At 39.2% G+C, this 24150-nt stretch overlaps 2 protein-coding genes across 4 annotated transcripts; one reads left to right on the top strand and one right to left on the bottom strand.

The window, feature by feature from the left end:
* Positions 1 to 3959: 3959 nt before the first annotated feature.
* Positions 3960 to 5414, bottom strand: LOC111799674. The gene is made up of 2 exons (XM_023683114.1): positions 5178 to 5414; positions 3960 to 4941 (listed from the first exon to the last, which is right to left on the bottom strand). The coding sequence occupies exons 1-2, from the start codon at positions 5193 to 5195 to the stop codon at positions 4159 to 4161; spliced, it is 801 nt and encodes a 266-aa protein (XP_023538882.1). The 5' UTR covers positions 5196 to 5414; the 3' UTR covers positions 3960 to 4158.
* A 1054-nt stretch (positions 5415 to 6468) lies between these two features.
* On the top strand, positions 6469 to 9269 carry LOC111799515 (putative pentatricopeptide repeat-containing protein At3g23330). 3 transcript variants are annotated; one of them, XM_023682877.1, is made up of 3 exons: positions 6469 to 8728; positions 8846 to 8860; positions 8969 to 9269. In XM_023682877.1, exon 1 carries the CDS (start codon positions 6674 to 6676, stop codon positions 8723 to 8725), a length of 2052 nt encoding a protein of 683 aa, XP_023538645.1. In that variant the 5' UTR covers positions 6469 to 6673; the 3' UTR covers positions 8726 to 8728; positions 8846 to 8860; positions 8969 to 9269. The 3 variants fall into 3 exon arrangements, with proteins under 3 accessions (XP_023538645.1, XP_023538639.1, XP_023538655.1); XM_023682871.1 differs by having other exon boundaries at positions 8846 to 9269; XM_023682887.1 differs by having other exon boundaries at positions 6469 to 6579; positions 7159 to 9269.
* The last annotated feature ends 14881 nt before the right edge of the window (positions 9270 to 24150 follow it).

A 24150-nucleotide genomic window follows, 5' to 3' on the forward strand; every position in this document is an offset into this window, starting at 1 on the left:
AGGCTTTAGTCCTTAGGGCATGGCTCTGATACCATGTCCGGTCTTAGTCATTTCTGACTACCTTCGAGGAGGCCTGAGTTGGCACGGTCTTAGTCATTTTTTACTACCTTCGAGGAGGCTTTAGTCCTTAGGGCATGGCTCTGATACCATGTCAGGTCTTAGTCATTTCTGACTACCTTCGAGGAGGCTTGAGTTGGCACGACTAAGTTTAGGGACTGTCCTTAGGGCATGGCTCTGATACCATGTTAGGTCTTAGTCATTTCTAACTACCTTCGATAAGGCTTGAGTTGGCATGACTAAGTTTAGGGCAGAGTCCTTTTCTTTTGGAGTTCTTTGTTCGATATTTGAAGATTTACCAATCTATTGGCACGACTAAATTTAGGGCATGACTCTGATACCATGTTAAACGAACAAGACTCTCCACAATGGTATGATATTGTCCACTTTGAGTATAAGCTCTCATGGCTTTGCTTTGGGCTTCCCAAAAGGCTTCATACCAATTGAAGGAGTATTCTTTGTTTATAAACCCATAATCATTCCTTAAATGAGCCGATGTGGAACTTTTATCATCTAACAATATTTATATTTATCTCCCTTTTTATTAATTTTTTCTAATATCAATTTAATTTATTGATTAAGATATCATATCAGCATTTGTTGGTGACGATTATTGGGTCCGATTCCTAGATTTGTTAATTTAGTGGAAGATCATGAGTTTATAAGTGAGCATGAGGCCTTTTGGAGAATCTCAAAATAAAGTCACGAGAGTTTATGCTCAAAGTGGACAATATCATATCATTGTGGAGATCCGTGATTCATAACATGGTATCAGAGTCATGCCCTAAACTTAATCACATCAATAAAATTCTCAAATATCGAACAAAGAATTGTGAGTCTCGAAGGTGTAGTCAGAATTGACTAAAGTGCCGAATAAAATATGAGAGTGTACTTTATTTGAGGGCTCGAGAGAAAGAAGTCCTTTTAACTTTCAAATAAGTTTGATAAATATCCTCACACTTTTAAAAATATTTAAAAAATATTTTTAATTTTTGAGAAATATTTAAAAAATATTAAAATTTTCAAAAGTTATCTAAAAATTAATATATATATATATATATATTTTCAAAATAAAAGAGTGTTATTACTGTACTTAAGTTTTTTATTATTTTTTTAAGTTGAAAAGTATTAATGAATTTTTTTGAAACACTCAATCTCCAATTTTATTTTTTATTTTTGTAAATTTTTTTATTTATTTTTGCGGGAATTAAGTGCTAAAAAATAAAAATAAAATATAGTAAGAAAAATGTAGAAATATATTTAATATATAATAAATGAAGCAAGAGAGATGGGAATTTGAGCCGCGTATGAGTCCTTCTATAACTGCTTGCATGCTTCCTCTCTTACTTGCCTAAAAATTGGTCACACGCGTTACGTGCGTTGTCAACAACAAACGCGTATCCCATAACCCACTCAATCACATAAAAGTAGTCATTATCATCATCAAATAACGTCTATCAGATTATTCCCGCATACTTTGTTCTTACATGTAATATAGAATCAATTTCAACCAAACATGTTAACGGTAAAATTCTTATAATCGAGCTATCAAGAAAGAAGGAGTAGCTTGTGTTAAAAAATTTCATTACTGGCTCAATAGGGTTAAGCCCAGTAATTATATTTATGATTTAGGATTTTAGAAATAAATTTAGGAAAATGATTTAGAAATGTTAGGAATAAATTTAAGAAAAAATGATTTAGGTAAGAAATTTTAGGAATAGATTACTACCTCCCCGTATAAACTTTCCCACAGTAAAGGAAGGATATAATGAATCTTTAGTACAGAGGGAATAAATAGCAGCAGCGTATAGGGGGGAAGAAAGGAGTTTGGTTGAGTTAATTTAATGATCGGTTTACCTAGGGAAAGAAGAAATAGCTTCGGAGAAAGAATCACAATACAATCAGTAGTTCGGCAGAAGAAATAAGGAGTTTACCTGATTTACTGTTCAAGAATAGAATAACTCACACAATCACAAGAATTAAGTAAGGAGAAAGATCAGAGACAGAGTTAAGATTCCCCAGCCAGTTGACAGTTCCGGAAAGAACAGAGAACAGTAGTTCAACCCGAGCGAGCGGGCACAAACACCTTTTACCTCGGGGAGTAAGTTCCGGAAGTAGTGATTGGATTGAGTTTACATACAGAGTGAAAGAATAGTTAAAGAAAGAAAAGGAGCGAAGAAGCGGCTTGACTGTAAAGGAGAGGACTGAAATAGCTCGACCGATGATAAGTGAATGAGCTTGAGAGAGAGTCTCCCCTCTTTCAAACAAAGACGGTAAACTCAGATAAATACCCTCCATCCTACCTAGTTCATCGTCCTAAGAAATTACAAGTAATACAGAAGAGTAGTTTCTACCGAGTGTATTGTAAATCTCTTTTCGATTGTTTTTAATAAAGTGTGCGAGTGTTTCCCACGTAGAGTTGTGTTCAACAACTTGTTGATATAGTATTTTCTCTCATATACCTATTATTTACTCGAGTATCACATAAATAATATTTTAGAAAACAAGTGCATTTTAATAAATTTATACTATGATCCATATTTAAAATCATGTTATATCCAAATAGAGGAGGGAAAAAGTGATGAGGTGGACAGCTGAGGTGGCAACCCAGTAGGAGGGCGAAACGTGGCGATAAGAGAATGAAACAAATTTCAAACGGACAAATCATCACAATTTGACACGTTTCCCACCTTCTCTCGTTTTCTTGAAGAAAATTTTGGAGGGTTGATTTTGTCAAGTTAGAGGTAATTTCTTTTTGTAAATTTTATTTACCGTTTATTTTGTCTTCTACATTAATTTTAAACTATTAATTACTTATTTTATTTGTATTGAGTTAAATTATTAAAATAAATTTAACTAATTAAATTTTAATTTATTTTTCATTTATTAATAAATATATTATAAATTAAATTTTAAAATTTTGAGTTTATTATCTACTATTTTAAAATTTTAACCATTTAAATAAATAATTTATTATATTTCCATTTAAAGAATTGAAATTTGAACTATTAGTAATTAAGGGCAAGTTTGTTATCTTAACAAATAATAATAATTAAATTAGTTAATTTGAGATTAAGGGCTAAAAAGACAGTACTTTAAGAGTTAGTGTTTATGTTTTCTACTCGTCTCATTTCATCATCATCGTTGTGAACCTTGTCATCATTATCAGGATTCACATGGACCTATTGCTAGTAGGTCCTTGAGGCGCGACTTTGACGTTCGTATTCCAACCTATAATTCTCATCATACCGTTATGGATACTGTTATCAGATTCTCTAAAAGATTTCAGTTGATATCCTCCTAGTAGGCCTCATAACATAAAGGGGTTGTGACCCTCAATCAAGTCAACAATGTCTAACCTATGTAGCCCCTCGTTCTCATCCAAACAGGTTTATGGTTAGAGAGTGGTTGCTGTTAGACGAACACGACTCTCTACAATGATATGATATTGTTCACTTTGAGCATAAGCTCTCCATGGCTTTGCTTTGGGCTTCCCCAAAATGCCTCATAGCAACAGAGAGAGAGTGAGAGTATTCCTGGATTATAAAGTCATGATTATTCCCTAAATTAGTCGATGTGGGACTTTCATCATCCAACACCTCCGCTCGAACAAAGTGCGCCTCCCGAGGCTTGACTCCTTTGGAGTCTTAGTCATTTTTTACTGCCCTCGAGGAGGCTTGACTCCTTTTCTTTTGGAGTCATTTGTTCAATATTTGAGGATTTACCAATCTATTGGCATGACTAAGTTTAGGGCATGGCTCTGATACCATGTTAGACAAACACGACCCTCCACAATGATATGATATTGTCACTTTGAGCATAAGCTTTCATAACTTTGCTTTGGACTTCCCTAAAAGGCCTCGTACCAACAGAGAACAAACATGATTGAAACATCCAACATGTAGCCACAGACAACACGCTAAGTAATACCTTTATCACTTCACACACAAAATCCACAAATTTGAAATCGATGTACACATGACGGTATAATATCAAATTTTACATCGCAACTATAAGAAACTATGCAAAAAAAAATCCAATCCTCACAACATATATTCTGATAAGTACTTAACTCTGAATCTGGCTATTAAGTGCAGAGCATCACTTGAGTTTAATATCATCCTTTGGTTGGGAGGAAAGAGTTTTTGAGGTGGGTGACTTCCCAATGATGGCCTTCCTTGCCTTCACCAATGAGTGTTTTAGTTTGGATAAGAGATTGTGCGAATGCTTATGAGTGGGGTTTGATGGCACTTCTCCCTTTGTGCTCACAATTTGTTCATCTTTTACTTCCACCTCAGGTACATTGGCAGCTTCAAGCCCTGCTACTTGGGGTTCTTCTATCTTGGTTTGTGCTATCAGATCAACTAATGACTTGCCTGCTACCACAGGATGTTCTTCATTTTGCTGCTCTTTGTTCTTGGAAGCTGTAATGGATTCAGTAGTGTCTTCTGCCACAACACAACTTGCCTCTTTCTCTGCACTTACAAACTCCTGTTGTGTTGGAGATTCAGCTGTTCCAATCATTTCTTCCATTGGAACAACCTCAATCGCTTCAGCTTCTTTGTTTTGTGGTTCATCAGGTTGTTCTGGAACATTGTTCTCTGCTTCCTTGTCTGCTGGACCCTTGCCACACTCTGCCATTACTGATGATTCGTCTTGTGCTTTTGGAACAAGGCCCACAATCTCTGATGCTTGTTCTTCTACATTTTGTGGAACCTCCAGACTCTCTTTTTGTATCACTTCTCCTTTATTGTCAGCTGCATCGAACTCCTCCTTTATACCATTTTCCATGAACGGAGTAACTGGCAGCTCTGTTGCTTCTCCTCCAATGGGTTCATTCGATGGCCTCTCAGAAACAGGAGGCTCATCCATTGCCTTAATTAACTGTAAGAATCCATAACATATTGGTGAAGGAATTGACAGATTGAATCAACCATAGCTCTGTTCTAATCTATCATGATGTTGGTAATGATCTCTTACCCAAATGAAGTATGAAACATATCACAGAGAAGGGTGTTTAAAGTTAAAAATAGAAGAAACTAAGAAGTGGGTATTGATCAAGAATCTAAGAACATGAACAAACGATCTTCACATCCATTAATGATTAAGGAAAAACTCACCTCATCGGATGTAGCCATAATGATTGTGGATTGAAGAACAAAGCGGCGGCTGTCGGAGTGGTTAAGGATGGAGATTGAAAGAAGATGAAGAAATGAAGGAAAGGAATGAGGCGGTCGGGAAGAACTCGGAAAAGCTCGACCAAGTCAGTAGAAGAGTAAAGAGAAGAAGCAGCCAAAACCAGTCTGTCACTGACACACTTTTTGTCACATGATCTTGCCTGGAATTATTGATGAGGATGAGGATGATGATATACCATTCCTTTTAGTTCTCTATTATTTTTCATCGTTACAATTGTTTGGCCTTTTCGTTAAGTGATTTTCATATTCATAAGTGATTTTAGGGTCTCTTACTAATGGAGATAGTATTCCTAACTTATAAACACAGGATCTTCCACTAAATTAACCAACGTGGGACTTACTACTAATAATCCTCAACAATCCTCCCCTCGAACAAAGTACACTATAAGCCTCCGTTGAGGCTTATGGAGCTCTCGAATAGCCTCCCCTTAATTGAGGCTCGACTCCTTTCTCTAGAGCCCTCGAACAAAGTACACCATTTATTCGACACTTTAGTCACTTTTGACTACACATTCGAGGCTCACATTGTTCGATATTTGAGGATTCTATGGTTAAGTTTGTTGAGATATGATTCAAAGTATTGAAAATGAAGATATGATTTAAAGTAGTTGAGATATGATTCAAATATTCAAACTACCAAGATTTTAGGAGATTGTTAGTAGACTGTTAGTAGATTTGAATTTATCTGATTTCCGGTCCAGTAGATTTGAATTTATCTGATTTCCGGTCCAGTGTATAAGCTTATAAATACTGGAATTGCTTAACCCTCTAAGCATTTAGTTAGAAAATAATAATAAAACACGGCAGCTTCATCTCTTTTATCTATTCCTATCTCTTTCACTATCTCTTTTCCAACAAACTTTAGGGCATGACTCTGATATCATGTTAGGAATCGCGAACCTCCACATTCTTATCTCTTTCACTATCCCTTTTCCAACCAACTTTAGGGCATGACTCTGATACCATGTTAGGAATCACGAACCCACTTTGAGCATAAACTCTCGTGACTTTGCTTTGGGCTTCTCCATAAAGCCTCACTTTGAGCATATTGGGCTTTTCCAAAAGGCCTCTAGAGATACACTTATAAACCCATATCTTCCACTAAATTAACGACTTAAAATCTAGCGGTGGGTTTGGGCCATGGGCCGAATGTCTGGTGAGCTTGAAATAGGTTCGATAGAAACATGGGTTTGATTCAACGCAAACATCACATTTGTGTGTTATGACCGTCAAAAATGGAGAGCAGTAGTCCTAATCTGAAGATTCTATGCCGAGAACAGCAGTGGGTTTCGTGAATCTTGTTGACCGAAGTGGCCGAAGAATCGTAAGTGATTTCCGTTCCTTTTAAATTCTCTCTTCTTAATCAAACGAACAATCTTTGGTTGAAACTCGTAGTGATTAATGTAGGAGTACGAGTTATGAGTTGTAAATTACTTCCCCTTCCAACCTCTCTGAACAGCCTTATCAATTCAGGGCGGACCTTGAAACATGCCACTCAAATTCATTCCCATCTCATCACCACTGCCTTCCTTTCCCTCCCTTTCCTCTTCAATAACCTCCTCAACTTGTACGCCAAATCTGGTTCTCTCGACCAAACCTTGTTGTTCTTCTCCTCAACCCCACATGACTCCAAGAACGTTGTCTCTTGGACTTCTCTTATCACCCAATTTTCCCGTTCTAAAAGACCCTTTCACGCCTTGGCTTTCTTTAACCATATGAGGTGTTCTGGGGTTTATCCCAATCACTACACCTTCTCTGCTGTCTTATCTGCTTGCACTGACACTATGGCTTCTGTTCATGGGGATCAGATGCATTCTTTGATTTGGAAACACGGGTTCCATGCTGACGTCTTTGTTGCCAGTGCGTTACTTGACATGTATGCCAAGTGTTGTGATATGTGCAGGGCCGAGAAGGTGTTCGAGGAAATGCCCCTGAGAAACCTAGTGTCTTGGAACTCTATGATTGTGGGATTCTTGCAGAACAAGCTATATGATCGGGCCATTCTCTTCTTTAAGACGCTTCTACTCGAGAGTCTAACTGCTGTTGATGAGGTAAGCTTTTCTAGTGCTTTGAGTGCTTGTGCCAATGTTGGTAACTGGGAGTTTGGGAAACAAGTTCATGGAGTTGCTCTCAAGCTTGGTGTCAGGAATTTGGTTTATGTAAATAACTCGCTGATTGACATGTATAGTAAGTGTGGCTTGTTTGACGACGTTGTGAAGTTGTTTTCAAACATTGGAGCTAGAGATGTTGTTACTTGGAACATTATGATCATGGCATGCGTTTATAATAACAATTATGAAGATGCCTGCAATAATTTTTGGATGATGAGGAGGGAAGGTTTAATACCTGATGAAGCGTCATACTCCTCTGTTCTTCATTCTTGTGCAAATCTTGCAGCATTATATCAGGGAGCACTCATCCATAATCAGATCATAAAATCTGGATTCGTGAAGAATTTGTGTGTTGCAAGCTCTTTGGTCACGATGTATGCAAAGTGCGGCAGCTTGGTAGATGCTTTTCAGATATTTGAAGAGACTGTGGACCGTAATGTGGTTTGTTGGACAGCCATAATTGCAGCTTGTCAACAACACGGTCATGCTAACCAGGTCGTTCAGTTATTCGAGCAAATGTTGAGAGAGGGGATTAAACCTGACTATATTACTTTTGTTTCTGTTCTCTCTGCTTGCAGCCACACTGGTCGGGTTGAAGAAGGGTTCTTCTACTTTAATTCAATGACTAAAGTGCATGGTATTTACCCTGGATATGAGCATTATGCGTGTATAGTCGACTTGCTTGGCCGTGCTGGGCAGTTGGATAGAGCTAAGAGGTTTATAGAACTGATGCCTATCAAACCAGACGCCTCTGTATGGGGTGCTCTGCTTAGTGCTTGCAGGAATCATAGCAACCTTGAAATGGGCAAGGAAGTGGCTCAGGAACTTTTTGAATTGGAACCAGATAATCCTGGAAATTATGTGCTGCTTTGTAACATCTTGACACGTAATGGGATGTTACGCGAGGCCGACGAGGTTAGAAGAAAGATGGAAGCCATTGGAGTGAGGAAGGAACCAGGATGCAGCTGGATTGACATAAAGAATTCAACATATGTGTTCACAGTGCATGATAAGTCGCATGAGAAAACGCAGGAGATTTACGAGATGTTGGAGAAGGTAAAGGAGTTAGTAAAGAAGAAAGGGTATGTGGCTGAAACTGAATTTGCAATAAACATGGCAGAAGCATACAAGGAGCAGAGTTTGTGGTACCATAGCGAGAAACTAGCTCTTGCACTTGGGCTGCTCAGCCTTCCCGCCGGTGCTCCAATTAGGATAAAAAAGAACTTAAGAACTTGTGGAGACTGTCATACCGTAATGAAGTTTGCATCAGAAGTTTTTGGGCGAGAGATTATAGTAAGAGACATAAGCAGATTTCATCATTTCACCAATGGCATTTGTTCTTGTGGAGATTACTGGTGATTGATTGGAGGTTGATGATCCGGTGGATCACCCTTAGGAGCCCATTGAGCTAAAACTAGCTCATGAAACACCAGTACAACAAATATAACTTTTGAAGTACGGTCTAGAGTTGCAAGATTAATTTAGTTAGAGTTGGTAATATGGATCATCAAGTTTTTGTTCATCTTGATTTGTTCTTCTATTCATCATTGTTACGTTTCAATTGAGGCAACTGTGATTTATCTGATATCATAATGCTTGCAGTGTGAACGCAGGGATACAAATTGGACACTGTTGAATACTCAAATGTGTTCCCCATCAGAAATTCACTGCAGCAAGGCAATTTAAACACAATGGGGAGCTAACTTTCAACATTTGATTAGGTATTATACCTTCCACCTTCAATACTACACCTTCATGTATGCTAACTCATGAAACATTGAGTTTGTCCCTTAATCTACAAGTCATCAAAGATTATCATCAACTATAAGTGCTCACATAGCCCTTGTGTAATAGCTTGAAACTCCACATTTTATATTTTATATTTTATATTTTATATTTTTTACTTCATCATATCACTAAATTACCTCTAAGATGAGTATATACCTTGTCGTAGATCTTTATCTACTATTAATCCAACATAGTCAATGTCCGTGTAAGCTTCCAATGCAAGGGGATGGTTTTTGTTTAAATAAGGCTCCTTTTCCTGAAGTCTCTTGCAAGTAATGTAATACTCTATATGTTGTCTGAAGATGACATCTTCGGTAATGCATAAATTGACTAATTACACTTACGGAGTATGCTATGTCATGTCGAATGTGAGTTAGATATACAAGTCTCCCCAATAGCCTCTAGTAAAACTCTGTTCATTGTAAGTTCTTTTGACACTCCCCATCTTTGATGTGGATCCATTTCCATTGCATGATAAGATAAGGAATCACTACAAGGGGAGTAAGATTTGGATTACCTTGTTGATCGAAGATCTTAAGGCAAGAACACTTGTTTGAGATTCGAATCACTCCACAAGCAAGATCGATCATGTCTAGCTTGAATGATTCTTGTTGATCAAATATCTCAGCGCAAGACCACTTGTTTGAGATTCGAATCACTCCACAAGCAAGATTGATCATGTCGAGCTTGAATGATTCTACATGCAACCTAAACTACATAGAATTGCAAAGAAACTTAGCCATTGGCTAAAGAAAAGCACAAATGCTTCTTTTACTACATTTTCCAACTACCTTACAAATACAACATACATGGCTTTATATAGTCTCAAAATGAAACTATTAAAGACATTCCAAGAGTTGTAACATTCATACGTAATGACCATAATTAACCATTATGTAATTGTAACCTAAAGTAAATAAAAACTCTTAAACTACGTTAATGAAATACAATAACTCTAAATTGTAATCCACCCAAAATTTATCATATGAAACTTTATTCTTCTTCAATGTGGCATGAATTGAAATATCTTTTGATAATTTCAACAATATTTTCTTCACATCTTCATTGAAGCATATTGTATGATTTATGTCTCATTCTGCTTTTTCTTATTTCCATTCATAAATTTGTTACTTATTTCTATTGTGATATGCAAATGTCCTAAGTTGAGTATGCATCTTCCTTGTTGAGAAAGTACTTTAGCCTTCTAGGTTATTTGATCTCAAATTCTCTCATTAATTTCCTTCTAAGTTCAATCTTTTCTTCTTTATTATCTCCCGTAACTATGATATCATCTACATACACTAGAAGTATTGTAACTCTTCTTGGTTTTGAGTGCTTGATAGATAGAGTAATCTCCTTAACTCTACATATACTCATCGTCTTTCATTACCTTCGTGAATCTTCATAACCACACACTTAGGTGATTGTTTTAATTCATACCGGACTTAGACTGCACACTTTACCTCTTGAGCTTGTTAGGATCGCACAACAACGCACACACTCGATCTAGATGAACACAAAAAATAGGATAGAGAAAATGCAAGGAGAATATTGGCTAAAGGTTTATATTGATGACTTCAGACATGTAGAGTAAGAGTGTAACGCCTCAAATCCACAGCTAGCCGATATTGTTCTCTTTGGGCTGCCCCTCAAGGCTTTAAAACGCGTATGCTAGGGGAAGGTTTCCACACAGTTGGGGAGGAGAACAAACCACCCTTTGGGGTCCAGCGTCCTCGCTGGCATCTTTCCTTCCTCCAATCGATGTGGGACCGCCCCCAAATCCACCCCTCTCTGGGGCCCAGCGTCCTTACTGGCACACCGCCTCTTCGGGGAACAGCGAGAAGGCTGACACATCGTCTGGTGTCTGGCTCTGATACCATTTGTAACGTCCCAAATCCACCGCTAGTAGATATTATCCTCTTTGAGCTTTCCCTTTCGGGCTTTCCCTCAAGGCTTTAAAACGTGTCGGGCTTTCCCTCAAGGCTTTAAAACGTGTCGGGCTTTCCCTCAAGGCTTTAAAACGTGTCGGGCTTTCCCTCAAGGCTTTAAAACGTGTCTGCTAGGGGAAGGTTTTCACACCCTTATAAAGGGTGGTTTGTTCTCCTTCCTCCAATAGAGTGCCAGAGAGGACGCTGGGGTCCGAAGGGGGGTGGATTGTGATGTCCCACATTGGTTGGGAAGGAGAACAAACCACCATTTATAAGGGTGTGGAAACCTTCCCCTAGCAGACGCGTTTTAAAGCCTTGAGTGGAAGCCCGAAAGGGAAAACCCAAAGAGGACAATATCTGTTAGCGGTGGATCTGGGTCGTTACAAAGAGAGAATACAGAGAATACCTAAAGTACATTTAGGGATATATATGGGTTTAGCTTACTATATATAACTTTACTAAATATAACCATCTACCTATATAATTATTTACCATATATAGCTTTACCTTTTTGCTATTTACTATTTATGGCAATTTACTATATATCATTTACCAAATATAGTTTTACTATGTATTATCGACTAAGCTATAAATAAGCAGCAGACTCCATAGCTTACAAATCCTAAAGGAATGCACTCATAGCTTTCCTCGTCTAGATCACTGCAAAAGAACACATTCTTACATGTGTAAGAGCTGCCAATTTAAGTTGGCAACTAAAGATAGCAATATACTTGTAGTGTTCATCTTTGTTACTAAGGCAAATGTCTCCCAGTAACTATGTCGTCAAGTTTGAATAGATCCCTTAGCTACTAACCTTACATTAAGAGAGGCAAGGTTATTCAGTGTGTCCAAAGGGAGGCTTTAGTGAGAACAATTTACACTCGGTGAATGTCACATCAATTGAGATGTAAGACTTCCTATATTTAAGATTGTAACATTTCGTACCCCTTTTTGGTAGAAGAATATCCTAAAAAGACACATTTTATTGCTCTTTGAGTGTTGTTCAAGGCTAGGCACCAGAACATGGGGGTGTGAGGTCATTTGATATTAGAAAGTGAAGATAAAATTGGTTGCACACTTTTACTTGGAAAGATGCACTAATACCATCTTTTACTTCGATGACCTTCTTTCCTTGTTTCTTGTCTTCTTCAGTACCCAATTTTCAATCATTGGGTTCTTGACCTCTTCTTGACTGTACACCAACACCTGTCACAGAACAAGAATAGCATGCTCTTTCACACACACAGAGGTGTAATAATGAAAACTAAGAAGCGCCTGAAGAAACTTAAGTAGTAAATTGGAGTGAATGGAGAGTCAGAAATGGAATTTTGTAACTGATACTCACCTCATTCGGTGTACAAGTTGTTGGATGAAGACTCCAAAGGAGTTGAGCCTCGATTAAGGGGAGGCGTACTTTGTTCGAAGGGAGGTGTTGGACGATGAAAGTCCCACATTGGCTAATTTAGGGAATGATCATGGGTTTATAATAAAAGAATACTCTCTCCATTGGTATGAGGCCTTTTGGGGAAGCCCAAAGCAAAACCATGAGAGCTTATGCTCAAAGTGGACAATATCATACCATTGTGGAGAGTCGTGTTCGTTTAACATGGTATCAGAGCCATGCTCTAAACTTAGTTGTGCCAATAGATTGGTAAATCCTCAAATATCGAACAAAGAACTCCAAAAGAAAAGGAGACAAGCCTCCTCGAAAGTAGTAAAAAATGATTAAGACTCCAAAGGAGTCGAGCTGACTCCAAAAGAAAAGGAGACAAGCCTCCTCGAAGGTAGTAAAAAATGATTAAGACTCCAAAGGAGTCAAGCCTCGATTAAGGGGAGGCGCACTTTGTTCGAGGGGAGGTGTTGTATGATGAAAGTCCCACATCCCCTAATTTAGGGAATGATCATGGGTTTATAAACAAATAATACTCTCTCCATTGGTGTGAGGCCTTTTGGGGAAGCAGACCTTAATTTAGGGAATGATCATGGGTTGATAAACAAAGAATACTCTCTCCATTGGTGTGAGCCCTTTTGGAGAAGCCCAAAGCAAAGCCATGAGAGAGAATTATGCTCAAAGTGGACAATATCATACCATTGTGGAGAGTCGTATTCGTCTAACACCCAAAAGAGGAAGAAAAGATGATGTTTGGTGTTAGTTTAGTCTTGATGTAAAGCAGGAAAAGGAAAGAAAAGATAGAGAAAAGTAGTGTATTATTTTTCATGCTTGTAATTGTTTTGGCCTTTTCTGTCGTATTCATAACTGCGTCTTATGTTTGAGCTGCCATTCAATTAGTTAGATCAGATTGGAGCCATCCGCCATTTGGTATTCTTTTTCTCTTTTAAAAGTTGCCTTTAACATCAGATGGCTTTCACGTTGCTCATTCATTAAGGCTTCCAAACAACGCTTTATTTTTTGTACTTTCTATTTGTTGTTGCATGCTTTTATACTGTTGAGGATTATTGGGAGTGAGTCCCACATTGACTAATTTAGGAAATGATCATGGGTTTATAAGTGAGGAATACTATCTCCATTGGTATGAGGCCTTTTGGAGAAGTTCAAAGCAAAGCCATGCGAGCTTATGCTCAAAGTAGACAATATCATACCATTGTAGAGAGTCGTGATTCATAACATGGTATCAGAGCCATGCTCTAAACTTAGCCATGTCAATAGAATCCTCAAATATCGAACAAAGAATTGTGAGTCTCGAAGGTGTAGTCAAAAGTGACTAAAGTGTCGAATAAAATGTGTACTTTGTTCGAGGGCTCCAGAGAAAGGAGTCGAGCCTTGATTAAGGGGAGGCTATTTGAGAGCTCCATAAGCTTCAGGGGAGGCTTATAGTGTACTTTGTTCGAGGGGAGGATTGTTGAGGATTATCGGGAGTGAGTCCCACGTTGGGGTTTATAAGTGAGGAATACTATCTCCATTGGTATGAGGCCTTTTGGGGAAGCTCAAAATAAACCATGAGAGCTTATGCTCAAAGTGGACAATATCAATTCCTATCCTAACCTAACTCGTCAAGAAGCTTGGTTTGTGTTAAGAAGCTTTTAACTCAAACAAGAAAGATAAGCAGGACCCTCAAGTATGGCCTGCATGCTTTCTGGTGTTGTTGGGCCTCACCTGGTTTCCAATCAACAAAAGGCCCTCATATTGCAAATGCGCAACTAAAAAGCTTTAAAGACCATCCCAACTTTTTAGAACATCACAGCAGAGCAGATCGGATCGGATCGGATCAGATCAGATCAGAAATTAAGTGTTAACTAACACCTCTTGCTGCAACATGAAGTTAAAGGGTCAGCTCTTACAAATGGCAACTGGTGAAGTGATGGGTGGTGAGACACAAGAATGATAGAGATTAATGCTTAACAAGAATAATAATGTGTGGATTTAAAAGAGAAGCACATGTAATTGGTTCTTCCTTTTCTTCCTCTCTAAATATGATTAGACAAGCTTTGTTTTAAAGAATGCCTCTTCACAATTCTACAACCACATGAATAAGGGGTGCTATTTCAACCATGTAGCTTTTAAATAATTTATTAGGTTAATTGCCTTTAGACTTTTGATGATGGGTCAAATGCCTTTTTTAGGACTTCTTATTATGTAGTCTTCTTATCAAGGTCACTTCTATGCAACTTGTCATTTTTTTTTCATCTTTATAAAATGTTTATATGGAAAAGTAGCAAAATCCTAATAGGAACTACACCAAGCTTTTATAAAATTCAAACAATAAATTCTCTTTAATACAGTTATGGAAAACTATATGGATTGTAACAACCCGATTTTTTCAAATCCTAGACGGTCACAGGCTCATGTCATTATAAAGTAGAAGAACGAAGATGTAACACTTAAAAAAATAGTCAAAGTCAACGGAGGAACAAATAGGTCATTTTGCCTCTCCAGCCACTATAGAGATTCGAGTTGAGCCCTAGCAAATGACCTGCAAAAAGGGAGTGAGAGAGAGAGTTGAGACAACCTAGAGAGGGGAGGAAGAAAGAACCACTAGAAGTTGCCTCCAGCCACAATCTAGTTGCAAGGACTTCTTCTTGGAAGGAAGAAGAAGATTTGGGTGACCGGAGTGTCATTTTCTGTCAAGAACCGATAAGATTCGCGAGGCAATCTTTCACCGGTTTTCCTTAGATTCACGAATTAAGTCCTAAGATTTTGATATGGTTGTCTAGGAAGGATTCTCCGTAGATTTCATATAGGAACCGGGCTAAAATCTTAATGAAAAACTGTTGTCCCGAGAGATTTTTCAAGAACGGTAAGAAAGGGGTAATGTACTAACTTCTGACATCCATAAATCGATCCGTGTTGAAGTAAAATTTCAAAAAGACGTAGCTCCATTTGACCGATGACATACGACTGCTTCTCTAACCCGCACCCACGTCTGACCCAAAAGATGCTCCAACCTGATCTGTGTGTGCCACACGTCAACGTAAGGAAATTTGGGTTCACAGTGCTTGCCTCTAGATTCAAATCCACGCACTTGTCATCGACTGACCAACTCGAGCACGCCACGTGGCATAATCAGAACTCGCAACCTCCCCCTAAGGTGCGTCTGCACATGCACGTGGAATGTCTCTCCAGCGTGTGAGGGTTTGTTTTTTGTCTATTCGACTTCCATTTGCTCGATTTTTGTCTCGATTCCAATTCTAACCTTATTTTTATGTGATTTAGGACCGAATTGAAGAAAATCTCTCTTTTTAGACTCCCAGTTCGTGTGGAAACATTTAACGAAAGGGCACACATCAATCAAGTAAATCACCACACGGACTTTAGGAAGAAATACTTGTGGGAATTGCTTGGTTTGCATGCATGCTAAAATATTTACCCTAGGTATATAGTTTTTCCTATGAATTGAACCTAGGTGATTAGTATATTAAGAGTATGGAAGCACGTTGTGTAGAATGTTAATATGCCTTATGTTTCTGCTATATAAATGTTTATTTCATTCTGAAAGGAGGATGGAGAATTTGTGATCTGTGCTCCGGGTGCTTGATGGACGTTATCGCTCCGTTGATCATGTATGTTTATTTTGCATGAAATGATATTTGATGACTCTTTGCACTTTTCATGTATTTAATGAACCAATATCATGTTAAGACTAGGGACTTGTGGTTAGGTTGACTAGTCACTAAATTTAGACCTAATCTTTCCAAGCCTAACAGACCACCAAAGCTTACGAACCACCTTAAGAGTTGTCCTTATGCTATAAGATGTGTGAACAATGTCAACAGCTTGGTGGGAGAACAAGAGTTTCTGATCAAAACTTGATTGAACCTAGATGTTTTGCATGGAAAACGAGAGACCCACGTCGTACAGTCCATTAGCTTAATGGGATAAGGGAGGGGTCGCGCCTCCTAATGAGGGTGACTTTATGGACCTGAGAAGTTTCAGCGAGGTAGCACCTCATAGGTCACCAGTCATTCACAGCTCGAAATAAGGAACTCTCAAGGTTTAAAATGAATGAATCGAGACCAGAATAGCCCAAGGGGGACAAGACCAGAACTAGACGTCCTAGAGCCAATGAGAAACTCGTGGGAATCTGTTACTCCTAGAAGGCAATGAGAGTCTACAAGTAGGTGACTTACTAAGTATAACTTTTATACTCATCCCTGTTTTCCTTCCATTTAAGGTGTTCGCAAACTGTCGGTCGAGGTGGAAGAGCGTTCGAGAGCTGTGCCGTCACAAAGGGGGTCGTTTTAGTATGTCAGTCCATTTTTAACTTTTGGAGCCTTTTGTATTTTCTTTTATATTATATCGCCCAATTTGAACATAAGTTCTCATGACTTTGCATTTGATTCCCCCCAAAAGGCCTCAGACCAATATAAATAGTGTCCCTCCCATATATACCTTGATATTATCTTTTACTAGTCAATTTATGCAACTCCAACCATTCTTAACTCTAATACCCATGGGTAAATAAATAAATAAACAAAAGAGGGAAGACGTGTGGTAGATGCCACCGTACACTGCTGCCGATGGTGTGTCAGACGCCATTGACGGCGAAAGGACCGCTCAGCCACCAATTTTCGAGTCCACTTGAGAGCAGAAAATAAGAGAAGAATTTAAGGAGGCGTCGGGGTGAAGTGGAAACACATTAACCCTCAGGGATCCACCCACTTGCACCTGAAACTTGTAAGCATCTGCCGAGCCTTGAAGCTTGAGGTATGAGAATTGTGAGAGACAAAGTGTCGTGACCCAGTATTTACTACGAGCCGTGACCCAAAAGGACAATGATGTGTAGTGCATATGCATGAAATTCAAAGGAAAACATTTTTTCGAAAATCGATCATATATTTCATAGAAGAGCGTTTCAATACAAGGAGTTCATATGTGACTAGTTTTTTCTACAATGGAAGAAAACATGAAGGACCAAGTGTACTAATAGGTAAGACCAGACTGACGCCCCGGGACATGTTTTCCTTTGTGACAATCCACATCCCTCAATGCGCCCTCTCTTGACCCAATGCCTCAGATACTTGAAAAAGGAAGATAAAGCAAAGATGAGTATAAAAGTTATACTCAGTAAGCTACCTACTAGTAAGTTCTTATCGCATCCTAATCTTAACAAATTCCCACCTACTTTTCTTTGGCTCTAGGACGTCTAGTTTTGGTCCTAGCTCCTCGGGGCTTCTTTGGTTCTTCGTCCTTTCATTTAAACCTTAAGAGTTCCCTTCTGTCGACCTATGTATGATTGGTGCCCTACGAGTAGCTACCTTGACATTGCTCTAAGACTACCTAATATCTTACCTAGGAAGTGAGCTGCAACCCCTAGACCCATGATAGTCCCCCTGGTCGGAGAGAGCTACCCCTCTTAACCCATCCAATTAAATGGCCTATACAATGTGGGCACACATTTCCCATGCTAAAATGGCTAAAAGCAGTCAGGGTTTGATTAGGAACCCCCTGGTTGTCCACGAAGCTGATACCAATCACACACATGCAGCCTAAGGGTACTCTAGAGGTGGTTCGTATGCCGTGGTGGTTTGTTAGGCTCCTAGGGAGGGGGTTAAGTCTATACTTAATGACTTGTCACTCTAACCACAGAACCCTAGACTTATCGTTACACTGATTCATGAAAGCTAATGAGTGTGCATACAACTGTATCTAGCATCATCATACATAATGCAAAAATAAAAAAAAACATGCTCAACGGGGCGATAACATCCATCAAGCTCCTAGAGCATAGAGTTCACAAGTTCCCTTCCTCCTTTCAGCATGAATTAAACATATACATATAAAGCGGGAGCTTAAAGCATAATTGCAACACTCAGATAATTCTCCATAATACATCCATACTCTTAACAATCAAAATACCTACATTCGATCCATGGAGAGCTACATCTAAGGAAAATGGGCTAGCATGCATGCAAACCAAGCGATTCCTACAAGTATCCCTTCCTAAATATCGTGTGGTGACTTACCTAGTCGACGTGTGCCCTTATGTTAGCATTTCTAAGTGAGTAGAGTGTCCAAAAACACTAATTTTTCCCAACTAGGTCCTAAATCACATAAAAATTGGGTTAGAATAGGAATTAGGTTGAAAATCAAGCAAATAAAAGTCGAACGGGCCAAAACACGCTTACACGTGCTAGCCATGCGCCGAGATGAGCCTACTCATAGGTTCTACACGCGAGTGCCATGCACTCGCACTTTTCTACAATCGCAGGTCGTCAGTTTGGTTTGGGCAAGGTGGTTCAGCTGGACGGCGGGTCGTTGCGGTTCGATTCGTCGCGTGGGTACTAGGTCGGATGAGGAGCGCGGGTCAGGTTGGTGATGTTGTGGACGCGTGTCGCTGAAAGAATGGAACCGCATCTCTCCAAACTGCGTTCAAAGCGTGTATGGTGGCTATCGGCGCACGGAAAACCTCTCACCGGCTGACACGTGGCACGTCGTTGCCTTCTCTCTCCTCCTAATATATATGGTTCCGTTTACTATATATAGCTTTACCAGATTTGACCATCTACTATATATAGCTTTACGAGATATAGCTTTACTATGTATAACTGTTANCATTGACCAAGCTATAAATACAGGGAGCAGACTCCATAACTCAACAATTCTCCCACTTGGAGACTGATCCTACACCATACCAATTAGGGCTTTGCATAGCTTTAATTTTCCAACATCAACACATTTTGTCAACATGTTTGCCGGATTCTTTGCACCCTTTGTCGTCTCTAAACACATATCACCTTCTTCCACTAACCTGCTNATTCTTTGCACCCTCTATCTTCTCCAAACACATATCGCCTTCTTCCACTAACCTGCGAGTGAAATGGTATCGCCTTCTAATGTGTTTTGTCCTTGAATGTTAGATTGAGTTTTTCATCAACTGTATGGCACTCTGACTATCTGTATAATGAATCTTCTTGCACTTCTTCATGCCTAATTCTTCTAGATAGTCTGTCATCCATATCATCTCCATTCCAGCTTTAGCTATTACCACGTATTCAGCTTCAGTAGATGAAAGAGCGACGCTTTTCTGAAGCTTGGACATCCAACTCACTGCTGTTCCATCTATAGTGTAGATATACCCAGATGTGCTCTTGCTGGAGTCTACATCTCCACTCAGATCAGCATCCACAAAACCTTGCAGAACTACTTTGCCATTGCCATAACAAAGTGAAGTATTGGATGTATCTCTCAGATATCTCAAAAGCCACTTCATAGCTTCCCAATGTTCTTTCCCTGGATTTGCCATGTACTTGCTAACAATTCCCATTGCATGTGTTATATCATGTCTAGTGCAGACCATAGCATACATCAAACTCCCAACTGCAGAAGCGTACGGAACTGATGCCATGTGCTCACGTTCCTCAACTGTCTTGGGAGATTGCCCCTTTGACAATTTAATATGATTTGCCAAGGGGGTAGTCCTGGGTTTAGCGTTATTCATCTTGAATTTGGACAACACCTTCTCAATGTACTGCTCTTGGGATAGATTTAATGTGCCAGCAGATCTATCTCGAGAAATTCTCATCCCAAGGATCTGCTTCGCTGCACCTAAATCTTTCATCTCAAATACTGAAGACAAGCTTGCCTTCAGGTGGTTTATCTCCCTCATACTTGATCCAGCAATTAGTATATCATCCACATACAGGAGTAGAAACACATAAGAATCAGTGTATTTCTTGAGGTAGCAACACTGATCCTTTTCACTTCTGTGGAAACCACTCTTGCTCATGAAGGAGTCAAACTTCTTGTACCATTGTCTCGGTGCTTGTTTCAGTCCATACAAGCTCTTATTGAGCTTACACACCATGTGCTCCTTGCTTGGAGCTGCAAATCCTTCGGGTTGTTGCATATAGATCTCCTCGTCTAGATCTCCATGTAAAAATGCCGTTTTTACATCCATTTGCTCAAGGTGCAAATTCTCCGATGCAACAATACTCAGCAGAATTCAGGTAGTAGTTAATTTCACAACTGGAGAAAAGATCTCAACATAATCAATGCCTTTTCTTTGTGAATATCTTTTAACTACTAACCGAGCCTTAAACCTCCTTCTGCCATCTGGTTCAGCCTTGATTATGAACACTCATTTGTTCAACAGAGCTCTCTTTGNCCTCATACTTGATCCAGCAATTAGTATATCATCCACATACAGGAGTAGAAACACATAAGAATCAATGTATTTCTTGAGGTAACAACAGTGATCATTTTCACTCCTGTGGAAACCACTCTTGCACATGAAGGAGTCAAACTTCTTGTACCATTGTCTCGGTGCTTGTTTTAGTCCATACAAGCTCTTATTGAGCTTACACACCATGTGCTCCTTGCCTGGAGCTGCAAACCCTTCTGGTTGTTGCATATAGATCTCCTCATCTAGATCTCCATGTAAAAATGTCGTTTTTACATCCATTTGCTCAAGGTGCAAATTCTCCGATGCAACAATACTCAGCAGAATTCAGGTAGTAGTTAATTTCACAACTGGAGAAAAGATCTCAACATAATCAATGCCTTTTCTTTGTGAATATCTTTTAACTACTAACCGAGCCTTAAACCTCCTTCTGCCATCTGGTTCAGCCTTGATTATGAACACTCATTTGTTCAACAGAGCTCTCTTTGCTGTAGGTAACTCAGTCAGCACCCACATATTATTCTTTTCAAGTGAGCTCATCTCATCATCCATGGCTTGCTCCAAATTGGTTGAATCTTCCACTTCTAGGGCCTCATCAAAGGACTCTGGTTCTCCTTCGTCAGTCAGTAACAAATAATGTAATGAGGGTGAATATCTATCTGGTGCTCTGATAGTTCTGGATGATCTTCTCAACACCTGTTCAGGTGTAACTTGCTTCACGTCTAGTTCTTCAGCAACAGGATTAGGAGTTTCTTGAGCTTCTGTTGTAACATCCCTGGGTGAATTTTCTTGCCACTCAAGCTCAACTCCCACTTACTTCGTAGTGTCAAAGTTTCTATTCTTGTCATCCCAAAACCTGTACCCGAACATGTCAGAGCCATAGCCTATGAAGTATCATTTCATAGCCTTAGCATCAAGCTTATCTCTTTTCTTTGGATCAACATGAACATACGCAGTACAACCAAAAGTTCTCAAGTGAGAGTACTTGAGTTCTTTTCCTGTCCATACTTCTTCGGGTAATTTGAATTTCAAGGATACTGACGGCCCTCTATTAATCAAATATGCTGCTGTGTTCACAGCATCAGCCCAGAATGTCTTTGGCAGTCCAGAATGAATCCTCATGCTTCTTGCTCCATTATTCAATGTTCTGTTCATCCTTTCTGCAATACCATTTTGTCTTGCCTTACCGGGAATTGTTCTTATTAATCTAATTTCCTCAGCTGCACAAAACGTTTTAAACTCTAATTTGTTGTACTCTCCTCCATTGTCAGGCATTTGATCTTCAAGCCAGTCTGATTTTCAACTTCAGCTTTCCACTTCTTGAAGGTGTTTAACACATCTGACTTGTGTTTCAGAAAGTAAACCGTACCTTCCTGCTGAAGTCATCAATTNGTTCTGGATGATCTTCTCAACACCTGTTCAGGTGTAACTTGCTTCACGTCTAGTTCTTCAGCAACAGGATTAGGAGTTTCTTGAGCTTCTGTTGTAACATCCCTGGGTGAATTTTCTTGCCACTCAAGCTCAACTCCCACTTACTTCGTAGTGTCAAAGTTTCTATTCTTGTCATCCCAAAACCTGTACCCGAACATGTCAGAGCCATAGCCTATGAAGTATCATTTCATAGCCTTAGCATCAAGCTTATCTCTTTTCTTTGGATCAACATGAACATACGCAGTACAACCAAAAGTTCTCAAGTGAGAGTACTTGAGTTCTTTTCCTGTCCATACTTCTTCGGGTAATTTGAATTTCAAGGATACTGACGGCCCTCTATTAATCAAATATGCTGCTGTGTTCACAGCATCAGCCCAGAATGTCTTTGGCAGTCCAGAATGAATCCTCATGCTTCTTGCTCCATTATTCAATGTTCTGTTCATCCTTTCTGCAATACCATTTTGTCTTGCCTTACCGGGAATTGTTCTTATTAATCTAATTTCCTCAGCTGCACAAAACGTTTTAAACTCTAATTTGTTGTACTCTCCTCCATTGTCAGACATTTGATCTTCAAGCCAGTCTGATTTTCAACTTCAGCTTTCCACTTCTTGAAGGTGTTTAACACATCTGACTTGTGTTTCAGAAAGTAAACCGTACCTTCCTGCTGAAGTCATCAATTAAGGTGACGTAGTACCTTGATCCACCAAGTGATGAAATTGGAGATGGCCCCCAAACGTCTGTATGGACCATTTCCAACTANAGCCATAGCCTATGAAGTATCATTTCATAGCCTTAGCATCAAGCTTATCTCTTTTCTTTGGATCAACATGAACATACGCAGTACAACCAAAAGTTCTCAAGTGAGAGTACTTGAGTTCTTTTCCTGTCCATACTTCTTCGGGTAATTTGAATTTCAAGGATACTGACGGCCCTCTATTAATCAAATATGCTGCTGTGTTCACAGCATCAGCCCAGAATGTCTTTGGCAGTCCAGAATGAATCCTCATGCTTCTTGCTCCATTATTCAATGTTCTGTTCATCCTTTCTGCAATACCATTTTGTCTTGCCTTACCGGGAATTGTTCTTATTAATCTAATTTCCTCAGCTGCACAAAACGTTTTAAACTCTAATTTGTTGTACTCTCCTCCATTGTCAGACATTTGATCTTCAAGCCAGTCTGATTTTCAACTTCAGCTTTCCACTTCTTGAAGGTGTTTAACACATCTGACTTGTGTTTCAGAAAGTAAACCGTACCTTCCTGCTGAAGTCATCAATTAAGGTGACGTAGTACCTTGATCCACCAAGTGATGAAATTGGAGATGGCCCCCAAACGTCTGTATGGACCATTTCCAACTACACTTTCTTCGGTTCTCTAGCAGCCTTTGTGAAACTAAGGCGTTTCTGTTTGTCCATAACACAGCTCTCACAAAGACCCATATCAACAGATTTTAAGCCTTCTAAAGCTCCTTTCGTAGTCAGCATCTTCATTCCTTTGATGCTCATATGTCCAAGTCTATTGTGTCATAGACTTGAATTTCAAGCACTCTCAGCAACAACAACTATGTTCATACACCCTGCAGTGGTGTATAAAGTTCTAGATTTTGAGTCACGTGCTACCACTGTAGCACCCTTTATAATCTTCCACGAACTCTTCCCTAACTCTGTTGCATAACCTGTGCTATCCAACTGACGAATAGAGATCAGGTTCTTCTTGAGACCAAGAATATATCTGACATCCTTTAATGTCCATTGATTTCCTGCCAGAGTTTTTATGCAAACATCTCTTTTTCCTTTAATCTCCAAATCTTTGTTGTCGGCAAGATACACAATCTCGAAATTTTGAGACTTGAAATTCCGGAAAAAATCTTTATTTGGAGACGAATGAAAAGATGCACCTGAATCCAAAATCCAGGATTCAATCGAACTATCCTCGCTAAGGATTAGAGCATCCCCAATGTCTTCTGCTGAATTTATAGAATCATCATTATCTTCAGATTTGTGATTCTGCTTCCTCTTTGGTCTTGTACAATCTGTCCGAAAGTGATATTTTTCTCCACAA

This window comes from Cucurbita pepo, chromosome LG01 (genome assembly GCF_002806865.2).
Source record: "Cucurbita pepo subsp. pepo cultivar mu-cu-16 chromosome LG01, ASM280686v2, whole genome shotgun sequence".
NCBI classification, from domain to species: domain Eukaryota; kingdom Viridiplantae; phylum Streptophyta; class Magnoliopsida; order Cucurbitales; family Cucurbitaceae; genus Cucurbita; species Cucurbita pepo.

Excerpts from the sequence above, each read along its gene's own strand:
- LOC111799515 (XM_023682871.1), top strand. The coding sequence starts at position 6,674 with ATGAGTTGTAAATTACTTCCCCTTCCAACCTCTCTGAACAGCCTTATC.